The sequence below is a fragment of the Lipophrys pholis genome, assembly GCF_963383615.2.
Source record: "Lipophrys pholis genome assembly, chromosome: 23".
Taxonomy (NCBI): Eukaryota; Metazoa; Chordata; class Actinopteri; order Blenniiformes; family Blenniidae; genus Lipophrys; species Lipophrys pholis.
The window spans coordinates 9,991,967-10,004,659 of record NC_137645.1 but is presented as its reverse complement, the minus strand read 5'-3'; the positions used below and the strand labels follow the sequence as shown (position 1 = coordinate 10,004,659).

The window sequence follows — 12,693 nt, the reverse complement described above, 5'->3', positions numbered from 1 at the left end:
AAAAACGCCCACAATGCAACAGTTTCTTTGATCTTTGAAGTTTTCATTAAAATTGAATAATTGGTGCAATTGTGGTGGTTTTTGGTCGTAAACATGAGTTTTTTTGCTCAACTCTAGACCTTTTCCCCACGTATACTTCAACTTTAAATGTTACCCTGCCACTATGTTTCATTCAAAGTGATCTTACGGCCACTTCTGTTCTTCACGCCACTTCTTGAATTCCGTGTGAAATTAAAGCGTTTTAATAATGAAAACGTCCCCGCATGTGTGAGCGTCTGACAACAGGGTGATTTATTTATTTTTTCTTCTTCTTCTTCCTTCTGGTTTCTGCAGCATTCTAAGTCGCTACTGAGAGGAAGTTTCTCTGAATGCTGACAACACAATCTTCCCCACAGGGGCTAAATGTGGCATTGCTGTAATTCCCAGAATGCACGGCGGCGCACTCTGCCTTCCCGGCCATCTGCCATTTCTCCGATCAATTAGAGTTCTCGTGTATTTTGACGGATTGCTTGTAATTCTGAGATTATTTTTTTTTTTTTAATTCGTTGGAAATAAGTTGGTGGAAGCGATTTTTAAAAAAAAAATAAAATAAAATAAAATAAAAAAGCGCCTGTAATTCTCGACCCCGCCGTCGTTATTAACCCCCCGCGTCTTCGCCGCATCAAAGCATCTGTCTCCCCTCCCGCTCTCGCTTTTCTCCCCGTTGCGAAAAGCAGAGGTGCAACTTCCTTTTTATCGCCGCGCAAACAAAGTCGTGCTCCCAACAGGATATCGAGCAGTCATTAAAAAAAAAAGAAAAAAAAAAAAGCTCTTGTTATTGTAGAACGGGTCCGGGATGAAAGGGCGTGCGGGCAAAGCCGATTGTAAGCGAGAGTTTATCCAGTTTACCTGATCAGGCAAGTCAGTCGCCGGTCGACCTGAACACTCCTCAAGGTGTGTTACACACACACACGCACACACACACCACACACGCAATCGCAAAGCTTTGTGTGGAGAGACTTTAGTTGTTTTCTTGCGTTTTCTCTCAAAACGTCGACTCTATTTATGGTTCTGTCGCTTCCATCTGTTTCCTAAAAGCGACAATTCTGTGTTTCAGCATTAAATCTCCCTTTGAAGCTTTTTTTTTTTTTTTTTTTTTTAAAGGATTTATTTTATATTTTTTTTATCAGACTGGGCTTATGCATATACACAACATCAAAGGGCCGCCGCACGCCGCAGTGTGACGGCGTTATTGTGTCATCGTTTTCTTTTTTTTTTTTAACCCGGAGTCATTGACACAGCCTCCAGAAGCAGACGGCGCAAATATGCGGTGTTTGCATTCATTAAACGGCGTCTCTGTTTCTTTTTGTTTTTTTTTACCTCATTCAGTCATCGCCAACACCCTCAAGGTGTCGCCGCAGACTCCGCCCCCGGTGGTCCCTGAAGGAACCGACGTCACGCTGTCCTGCAACGTCACCCGGGAGCTCACGCACCCCACCTACCTGTCCGTCACCTGGTCGGTGAAGAAGGGGACGGCCTCGGAGGAGATCCTGACCTTCGGCCCCCAGGGGGGCGTGGCCACGGGGGCGAAGTACGCCCGGCGCTACGCCGACGGCGGCATCCGGCTGGTGCCCGGCAAGAACGGCGCGTTCGAGCTGGTGATCTCCAGGGTGACGACGTCCGACGAGGGGATTTACGAGTGCAACGGCACGGAGTGGACGCACGAAAACGGGAAGTGGATAAAAATCGTGGAGAGCACGAAGGAGATGGGGACGGTTGCCGTGACGCCCACAGGTGAGGGGAACACGGCTTTTACTGCCGCCGTTTGGCAGCGTGGACGGGTAATAAATGTTGATTGGAAGTAGTAACTGCAACGTTTGCACCCTGATTTCAACAGACAAGACGTTTTACTTCCCCTAAAGCTGTTTTCAAATTGCATTTTTAAAGCGTCCCACAATGGAGGTCTGTTTTATCTGCCGCCGTCGACATCCGGCGCGCCGTTTTTGCATTTTCATTTCAGAAAAGTTTCCCGTTTACGCGGGAATCCTGAAAATGTCATTTTTCATGTAAAGCTGTCAGTTGGTTGTCCATTGGTTGTTTTTGCGATGAAACCACCTGCACACATTTTCAGAAAGTTCCGTCAAGGGAGCCGCTTTTAAAAAGTTTCAGCGGCTCCGTTGTCGTGACCAAGGCACCCCTCGAATGCAACGAAAGTTTTCTTTTTCACTTGCAAATGGTCTGAGGCTTCCTCGTCGTCTCTCACTATAAAGACGGGCTCGATGCTCAAGTACACCGCCTTGTGGAGCAATGTGGCGTTACAAGACCGAGTCAGTTTGGGCTAGTTCGCTCTTTTTCTAAATTCTAAAATTCTAAAACTGTTGTTTTCATGCATTCATCCATTCCAGTGCTTTGTCAAGTAACCTTAGCTGCAAAGATACGATCTCGCATTTTTATCCCAAATTACAGAATTTGTAAAAAGACAAAACAAAAGCTTTATTGTCCAAATCCCAATTTGTCCCGTAAGCCGCCGCCGATGGAGCGATGTTTGGAGGGAAGCGAGGGATGAGAAGAGGGAGGGACGTGGGAGAGTTCTCACTCTCTCTGTAGCTGTCTTTATTTCCAAAGCGTCCTTTTCCTCTGTGAGACTCTTGTCTTTTTCTTTTTTTTCTTCTCTCTCTCTCTCTCTCTCTCTCTCTCGCTCTCTCTCTCTTGCTCTCTCTTTCTCCCAGGAGGTTAATGACCCTCACTGCCTGTCTTTTGGGCTTATTCTGTCCTGAGAGAGGCTCTCTCACACACACACACACACACACACACACACACACACACACACACACACACACACACACACACACACACACACACACACACACACACACACACACACACACACACACACACACACACACACACACACACACTCTCCAGCCATTCCTCCATTGTGGTTGCTCTGGCCACCATATCTTATATCTGTCTGGGTTACCATATCCTCTTAAGTGCTGTCCAGTGGCTTGTAATTAGGCCAGAGAGGAGCAGTGCACACACACACACACACACACACGCAACACAGGTCTCCATCTTGCGTCCATTGTGTCTCAGTCCCTCCATATTGACTCGCCCAGCGGAGTAAAGAGGATGAGAAAAGTCAAACAGAGTGGGCTTTGTCTCTTTTGTCCGTCTCCAGACGCCATGAAGCGACCCTTCCCCGCATACTGCTGTTTGTGTTGTTACTGGATACCTCGTCTCAAGAAGATACATAGGATTTTTCTTTTTTTCTTTCTTTCTTTAAATCTGTTTGTATTAAAAGCAGACTGTAAATGTAAACGTGTGAACTGACTGATGGCGTCTGTGTCCTCTCAAGGTCACTCCCTCACCGTGAAGGCCTCCTCCTCCTCCTCCTCCCCGCCTTCCTCGTCCCTGCTCCTCTCCCCCGGCGGCACGCTGACCCTCCTCTGCTCCGTCGCCGCCGACAACCTGCCCGCCCTCACCCTGGAGGTGACCTGGCTGGCCGACGGCCGCGAGCTGGTCACCATGGAGCGCAGCGGGGTGGTGATCTCCAACACGTCCGCCGCCGCGCAGGCGAGGCGGGCCGCCGCCGGCCTGGAGCGCACGGCGGCCGGGGAGTACAGGCTGGCGGTGAGGGGGGTGAGCGGCGAGGACGGCGGGGCGTACGCGTGTCGCGTCCGAGCCTTCGTGGAGAAGGGGGGCCGCAGCTCGGGAGGAGGAGGGCGGTGGCACATGGCGGCCGAGAAGACGTCCGGCACCGTGACTGTGAAGGTCGCGGAGACCAGTGAGTGAAACACACTTTTCATTTCCCCCCCGATTCATCAGACGGTCGAAGGTCAGGAAGCCGTTTTGTTGTTCTTGTTGCAGAAAAGTGTCGGGTTTACACGGCGACGGTTTGAAAACGATGTTGTTATTGGCATGCCAGGCCACAGGGTGGCGCTGTGGGTTGTTTTTGTAATGAGACCACACACACACAAGTTCTGATTGTATTACTACCGCTGTACATATATATTTATATATATATATATATATACATGAGTCATCCAGTAATTTATAACTCGTTCTCTTAAAGGAACACGCGCCGCTCACTGATGGCGTTCACGTATTACTGTAGGTCATTTTCCCGCGACGCCCCCTGTCACATTCACGACAGTTTTTCTTTTTTAAAAGTTGTCTTCGCCGTTGCCTCGTGAACGGACTCCAAAAACTCAACGCGCGTTTTTGCGTTTTCACTCGGCGTCTGACGTCCGGAAAAGACGTGATTTTAAACTGTATTCCCCGGGGCCGAGATACGGTCCGGAAACACGAACTCGTGTAAGAAATTGAAGTTTGAATTGAATCGGCCTCCATATGGCTGCAAAACCCACCACTTTCATTTGAGCAGACTGGCAGACGCCAACTCCATTTAAGCACTCCGGGCCTGCCGATTTGGGATTCTCCCTACCGCAGCACAAAAAAGCACATTGCTTCGAGGCACAAGAAGCAAAGCGCCCCGACTCTGTTCTGCTCCGGGCGAAGCTGGCGAAGTGTCATCCCGGTTCGCCGCTGAAAAATGAGTTTGCGCGCTTTGGTTCAACGGTGACATCGCTCAAGCGCTCCCCGGTAGCCACGAAAATGGGAAAATTAATGTTTGAGGATTTTTCTTCTTCTTCTTCTTTTATTTTTTTATGTGGTTGTTGTCATTCTGGTCAGAAAAGCTTCATCAGAGCAGATTTTTTATTTATTTTTTTTTATAAATTCTCCAGTCGGCCTGTGGACTCCCGCTGCGCGGAACGATTGATTAGTCGTGCCCGTCCTGCGCTCGGTTACCTCCGGGCGCGTCGCACTCTTGATCGCGCGCGCCGCACTCTTGATCCCGCGCGCCGCACTCTTGATCCCGCGCGCCGCACTCTTGATCCCGCGCGCCGCACTCTTGATCCCGGGCGCCGCACTCTTGATCCCGCGCGCCGCACTCTTGATCCGGCCTTCTGGGGAGCAGCCACGGCGATCAGTTACCGGGCGTGGCGCGCCGACCTTCTGTCAGCCGTTCTTGTTTTTCAGCCCCCCCTTTTCATGGGGGCGTTTGATTTCCACACCAGGTCGCCTGCTTCGTGGTTTTGGTGAATGTCTCTCGGTAGAATTAAAGGTTTTTGTTGCCGTCAGATCCCGATTTGGACAGCTGTCAACATCTTTGCTATTTAAAAGCCTTTTCTTTTTCTTTTTTTTCCTCTTTTATATATTGTACGCGTTTTAAATTGAAAATATTGTGATTTCAGGGCGACTCGCTTTTAATTTCCGTCTTTTAAGCCACACCCTGTAACTTCTACACGCGGCGTCACCGACCGCGTGACAGGAATTAATTGCCTGGATTTTTTTTTTTTTTTTTTTCAGCGCATTACAACACACACACACACACACACACACACACACAAGTTCGTGCTGTGACACGACGGTGGCGGAAGCGAAAGGGACTGATCCTTAACCAGCTTCGGAATTTCTGGCAAACTCCCAATTCCCCCGTCTTATTGAAAAGACGGGCACTTTAATGATCAAGTAAATGCTTGTTACATAATTCAGTGGCGATAACGGCCTATTTTTTATTTATTAATTATTTTTTTCCCCCCCGGTTTGGGGAATTCCCAGGTTTTTTTTGGACAAAAACTGAAGCTCCCAAGCGTTGTTCTATTTTAGCGAGGAGACAATTAGTTCTTGTTGTTCAATCACGGTATGGAGAGAATAAAGACAGTTCTTTTTTAAAAAAAAATAAAATAATAATGACATTCGTGGAGTCCAGTTCTGCGTCGCTGCTTCTTGGCGATCACATTCTCGGCGCGGATCAAAAAACGCTGCCATGTTTCCCCTCAGAGGAGCTCGGAGGACGCAAAGAGGAGGCGGATGAAGCCTCGCGTGTTTAACCGGACTTTTAAATAAGCAATACTTTCCGTTAAAACTCAATAAGCTGCCTGAAGTATGACGTTTTGAACGCTCCCGTCAGTGCACTCGCGCTGACCTCGATGACTTACCAAAAAGCAATAAAAAAAAAAAAAAGAAAATGGGGAAACTCACAAGGGGGTGCAGATATTTTACAGACGGGTGTATGAACTTGATTAAAAAGTCATCACGGCGGGTTTTTTCCCCGGGACGGCTCTGGACACGTGCAGTCCACCGCTGACCTTCCAGAATCACTCTCCTGTTATCCGATATCTCTCTGGAGACTTTCTCTCCGTTTTTTTTCCTTTCTGCGGCTTCGCTTCGACTCCCTCGCTTCTTCGGCTTGCGGAAATGTTTGTGATTTCTGTGCCACTTGTACGAGGACTTCTTGTGTCCAAGTCCGCTCGTCTAATGGAAGTGTGCAATCATTTTGGTGCAAAGTTAATGCCCCTGAAATCTTCCACCGCCTTCAGTCCAGGTGTGGTTTGTCAAAATGTCACTGGGGATCAATTTTTGGCTTTAAAACAGAAGCGAGGTTGACAAATGTGATATGATGTGGCGTTGTTGTTGTTAGCAATTTCCATTTGTTGTGATATCTCAATAACGGTCAGCTTGGTTTTTTTATTTGCCAAGGGCGTAATAAGAATCAATGTTATCGTTCCCGTCCAAAACTTCTATTCGTAGATTCGTTCGTTTCGGCCATTTTGAAACGTTTTTAAGACGTTTTTTTCAATAAGACAAGGCCATAATATGCGTCATTGACATTGTTACCGTCCCAAAATTGTATTTGTAGATTCCTTTGTTTGGAAATGGCGGCCATTTTTATGCGGGGAAAAAGCTAGTTTTTGCCGAAAATGGCTGTTTATTGTAATACATCAATAACAGTCTGACTTTTATTTTCTAATTTCGAAAGGCCATAATATGTGTCATTGACATTATTACTGTCCAAAAGTTCTATTTGTAGGTTCGTCTGTTTGGATTGGCGGCCATTTTGAAACGTTTCTAAACCGTTTTTTATTGTGATACATTGTCAGGCAATTTTCACAAAAACTGCCTGATAAGTTTTTTTCCAAATAGACAAGGCCATAATATGCACCATTGACATTATTACCGTCCAAAAGTTCTATGTGTAGGTTCGTCCGTTTGGAAATGGCGACCATTTTTATGCGGGGAAAAAGCTAGTTTTTGCCGAAAATGGACGTTTATCGTAATACCTCAATAACAGTCTGACTTTTTTTTTCTAATTTGGAAAGGCCATAATATGTGTCACTGACATTATTACCGTCCAAAAGTTCTATTTGTAGGTTCGTCCGTTTGGAAATGGCGGCTATGGTGGCACTTCAATTCAATGTTTTCTACCATGTCGTTTTGATAGAATTGAATTTCTCCCGTCACGTCTTGATCCTATCGTACTACTATATTACACGGTTACACCAGTATATACACGTGTACACAACAAGTGCATTATGTTCATATTAAGTCCCATACGTATAAACTATCAAACTTCCGGTGAGCTGATTTTTAATTTGTTTTTAAATTAATGTCGTTTTCGTTCAATCTGTGGGTTTTCGTGAGGAGACAAGTTGCCGGTTCGGCCCCCGGCGGGCAAACGTGCCGCCGAGCGACGCCCGGCGTGGTGTGCGACGACCAAAGGACCGACGTTCAAGTAAAAGACGTCGATCAGCGGCACCGTTGCGGTCGGGCTATTTAAACGCGTCTTTCAGGCGGCGGGGGCGGAGCCCTCCATTGTCCGTACTCTGAAAGATTCTTCAAGCCTCCAGGATCCGACTTGCATTTGGAAATATCAGACGGGCTTTACGGGCAGAGTCCCAGCCAGTCAGGGCGCAGCTGAAATATCAAACGCCGCCATCAAGGGCACGCTTACGCGCACATCTGACCGTAGGTGCGCACATGTGTGTGTGTGTGTGTATGTGTGGATTGCAAGTGGAACTGGGATTTTTTTTTTTTGCAGCTTTGTAGACGTGCATGCTTCGAACACTGTCTTCTATGTGTGTGTGTGTGTGTGTGTGTGTGTGTGTGTCCCACATACTGAGGGTATGAGGCTGTTCTCAGTGGTAGATCTCCTACATTTCAGCCCGAGGGTATTCATTCCTTCATACTGCAGAAACACACACACACACACCCACACCATGAGAGCAGCTATCTAATAGACTTCATGGAAGCTCATATATTTCCTCCCCGTCTCTCTTTAGCATGAGCTTTAAAGTGTGTGTGCGTGTGTGCGTGTGTGCGTGTGTGCGTGTGTGCGTGCGTGTGTGTGTGTGCCTCTCTACCAGTCAGTTCCCATTCTGTTGATGAGCGGCCTTGAGATCGCCCCCTTCTTCCCACGATGCTTTGCTGCAGGCACGGCCTACCGGGGGAAGCACAAAAAGAGTTGGCGAACTTGTTTAGGAGTTCCTCGCAGCACAATCTCTCACACACACACACACACACACACTCGTGCACACGCACGTTTAAAGAGGGTGTAATTCCTCTCACCCTTGGCTACACTTCCCCTCTGTGTGTGTTGTTGTGTCAGCTGCAGTTATTGTCACTCCCTCGCTCACAAACACCACCGTTTGTATTTCATGCAACTATTTAATCCAGAATATTGTGTATTCAGATTAAAAAAAAAAAACAAAAAAAAAAACTAGTTTTAAATATCTGAAGCTTCGACATTTTAATTATTAAAGTGTGGTTACTGCGCCTCCGGTCACCCGCCAGTCCGACTCAAACCCGCCGCTGTCGCCAGCGTCCAAGAGGATGGGTTTTATTTTTGACGTGCAGGAATGACGTGCAGGAATGCAGCATTTATATTTTTTTCCAAATCTTCCACGGGGTTCGGAGCGTTTGGATTCATGTTGGGTTCGTTTCTCGTCCCCGCAGGAGCTCGCTGTGATTCCACAGCCAGATTTTCTCTAAAAGTGCAGCGCGATTTTTGCCAATTTCATACTTTTTATGTTGGGAATCGCAATAAAATACAAGTGAAGGGTGAAAATGTCTTTTTTTTTTTTTCTTTTTCTTTTTTTTTCCTGGTACATGGATTAGCGGTTGGTTGCTAAGATAATAGCTTTAACTTCAATCCCGTCGCGTTGACTTTTATCTTCTATGCTATTAATGGTGTTCTCTGTGTGGAGAAGAATTTCCCCCGGGTATTTAATTTCTATTTTTTTTTTTTTTTTATATTCTATTCTAATAGATGTTATGATTTAGTTGACGATTAGTTTTTCAATACTTGAAGGGCCACCTTCAGCCCAATTTCATCTTGAGCGAGCCAAAAATTGTGAAATGGTGGCATTAAAAACATTTCAATTTGCATTTTAAATATTCTTTTTGACTTGATGAAAATTGTAAAAAAAAAAAAAGAAAACTTAAAAAAAAAATGTGCGCGTTTTAATCACTATAAACGAATTGCACAAAATTCCACTATTGCACTAAAACTGCACCCGAAATAAACCATTCATTCATTCAAAATGTCTATTTACGCCCAAAAAAAACCAATTACTATGGAAAATGACGACAATCTCAACATCAAGCTAATTTATAATGGTGCAAAATACAGTGAAATTTCCTCTAACTGTTGCATTATGGGTGTTTTTCCACCCTGACAGCTGCCATGGAGATATCTGTCGGGTCTTCTCTTAAGAAATGTGTTAAAAAAATCATAGTTTTCTTTGAAGTTTTGACCATTTCCTTGGTGTTGTGGCCGGATCGGAGCCTCTTGCGGTGCCGGTCTTGGCCCACGGGCCTTACGTTGGACACTCCGGCTGCAGACGTGTGCACACAGCTGTGTGCAGTCGGTCAGAGTTCAATCCAACGGAGAGAACTGCCGCGAATGTTTACATCACATCAGTATCTCGGGACCCGGGGAGCCATGCTACACGCTCTCAACAGATCAATCGAGCTTGAGGGGGGAGGGGGAGGGGGGATTTCAACTCGCGTCAAGAAAAAGAAAAAAAAAAAAGTCTGTATAAAGGACTCGTAAAACTTTAATGAAGGATCTTCTGGCTCCGTCGGGCCGCAGATCTGAGCGTCAGAGAGCCCTTTTTGTTCACCACGCCATCTTTTTTTGTGTTTTGTTTTTCTTTTCTGTCCGGTCGCTTCTCGCCGGAAACTTGAGCCGCTTTCACCGATGATCTCCTAGTCCAGGGGTCTGCAACCGGCAGGCTCTGGAGCCGCTTGTGCCTCTACAGCCCCTCTACAGTGGCTCCCTGAAGCTTTAAGGATATGTCATGTAAATAAGTATCTGTTTTCACTTTTATATCCGGTCCACCCGGAGTTTCATAACCGCTGAATAAGGGAAAACGGCCAGAGGAGCTTTGATTAAAAAGTAAAATAAAATAAAGGGAAAAAATAAAAAGGGGAAAAAATTATAATAAAGGGAAAAAGAAAAAAGGTACAATTTTAAAAATAGAAAAACCGCAAATAAAAATAGGGAAAAAATTAAATAGAAAAAAATTGCTGGTATAGCTAGTACTGCGAGTACTGCTCTAACCATTAGGGAACGCAGAGAACATATGAATAGCTGAATAAAATATATATATAAAGCGCTAAAGAGATTGAAAGTGAAAAAACACATTTAAAATAAAGTCACAAAAGTCACGATGTTTGGTGAAATCGGCTCTTTTGCAAAAGTTGCAGACCCAATGCATGTCCTAATGCAACTTGGCAGCAGACTGTGAGCACATGAGGTGGGGTGTCGAACATAAGGCCCGTGGGCCAAAAACTGGGCCTCTAAGCGTCTCCAATCCGGCCCCAAAAAAACCCCCAATTAAGTTAAGAAATCAATGTTTAGAAGATGTTATTTCTTCTGATATTTCACTGGACACGGCCTCATCAAACTAGGGTTCACGTTGCCGATTTGAGTCCGGACCCATATCGACATATGAAAAGCCCACAAGTTATGGAGGCAGACATCTTTGCATCGATGTTTGTATTTGTTGCCCCTGATTGAAACGCGGAGGAGGCTGTATTGGCTCACTGCTGATGTCTGAACGCAGCCCCGGGCTGCTGCTGCTGCTGCCGCCGCCGCCGCCGCCGCCGCTGCTGCTGCTCTTACAAAGTATTTAGAAGCATATTTTCTCCCTCCATCTGTTGGGCTTGTTTTGCTTTGGCAGCGCCCATAGCTGAAGGAAGCGAATATTCTCGGGGTTGGTGGTGTGACTTCCCCGTCTCTGAAGCAAGTATCCTTAGTTGCTCCAGATATTTGTTTATAAAAAAAAAAGAGGGAGGGAGGGGGGAGCAAATCACAATCTAATTGGGCTGTATTCTGTGCGCGAGGGGGTAATCTGTATAAAAGAGTTGTCAACTTTATTTCACACGGGATTATCTGTGCGACTCCCCCCCCCCCCCCCCCCCCCCCCGAGGAAGCCGTTTAAGATGCCTCCTGCAGCAGTTCTGTGTAAACTCGGTGAAAATCTCTCCTTCAGTTTCCCAAATAAAGCGGCTAAATGGAGGCGGCTGTGCGTGGCCGGCGGCTGCGCGAAGCTGCAGTCTGTGGTTTTATGATATTTAGCATCCGTGCGGTTTGGTGTCTGTCGTTCTTGCTGGGAAAGAAAAAAGAGAAGAGAGAAAAAAAAAAAAAAAAAACCTTCAATGTTTTCACTCCCTGCTGTTTTTCTGTGTTAAAGCAAATGTTGGCACGGTTTTCTCCGCTTCCTCATGTATTATTCCAGCCGGATTCATTATTTAGCCCCTTTTTCTATACCGTTTCACTCTGAGGGTTTCGCGCCGGCGCGTCACGGGCGAGACGCTGCATATTTCGCCGCGAGGAACGAGCGCAGGCCCCCCTGCGAGGCTCTCGGCGGGGGGGGGGGGGGGGGGGGGGGTGAAAGGCCCTGCTTCCGCTCCTCCGACCCCGGGCGACTTGTTGTCTTAGCTGCGACCCCCGGTATGACGCGTGGAAGTGCAGCTGCTCGGCGGACGCGCCGGGGCCCCGTACTTCCCCCTCTCCGTCCCGGGAGGCCGCGAGGTGTGCTGACAGAAAGTGGGAACAGCCCGAGCGGCTGATTCATATCTGGTACTTCTACACACACACACACACACACGATACAGGGCGTCCCGCATGCTTTTGGTTGAGCGACGTTCCCGTTTCGCCGTCCTCCGCCGCCTCCCGTTTTTTTCTGCAAAAATCAATAGGCCCTTCCCTACGGGAAGTCAATTGAATGATTCCCCTTTGCTAGAAATGGTGAAATTACTCGTGAATGAAATGAATCTGGGATCCTTTAGGATTAATCCCCGACGAGAGTAATCTGTAGCTGCTAATTTGCGGGTGAGGATAATCAGAGGGGAGGAAGTGCGTCGCAATTAGGCAGACTCTAAAAAGTAAAAGAGCGGCTCGTCGACATGAACTCACCGCTGCCTGATGAAAGAAGTTTGTTGTGTTATTGACACTGACCTATTTTCCTCCCCTCGCTCTGCCTCGCGCTAATAGAGCCTTTTCTTCTTTGTTAAAGCTTGTTTTACACCCTTTTTCTTTTTTTTCTTTTTTGTTTTTCCTCCTCTGCTTCAACTCCAATGCAGGATATCGGTCGTCAATATTGTCCGAGCGGGTTTTTATTGCATATGCGGTTCAAACCAGGGAGGTGACCCAGTGTGATCATCGCGCAGCTGAAAGAGTGACTTCATGTCTCTTTCAGATTTCTTCTTTTTTTTTTTTTTTTTTAATCAGATGGGAACATGTCCAGTAAGGATGTCTTGATATCACAGATTTTCTCTTTGACCTTATTCCAAGTGATGCTTGATGTGTCAGGCAGCCAAAAAAAAAAAAAAAAAAGCAGGTTAATTGAATACTGAGCTTTT

The 12,693-nt window shown here is 46.5% G+C and overlaps 1 protein-coding gene across 1 annotated transcript in view; it reads left to right on the top strand.

Moving 5' to 3' along the window:
* Nucleotides 1-12,693, top strand: part of LOC308127672 (prostaglandin F2 receptor negative regulator-like) — a 45,383-nt gene that overhangs the window by 6,219 nt on the left and 26,471 nt on the right. The window contains 2 exon segments of the mRNA XM_080492869.1: nucleotides 1,369-1,773; nucleotides 3,338-3,766. Coding sequence (XP_080348995.1) covers nucleotides 1,369-1,773; nucleotides 3,338-3,766 — 834 coding nt within the window.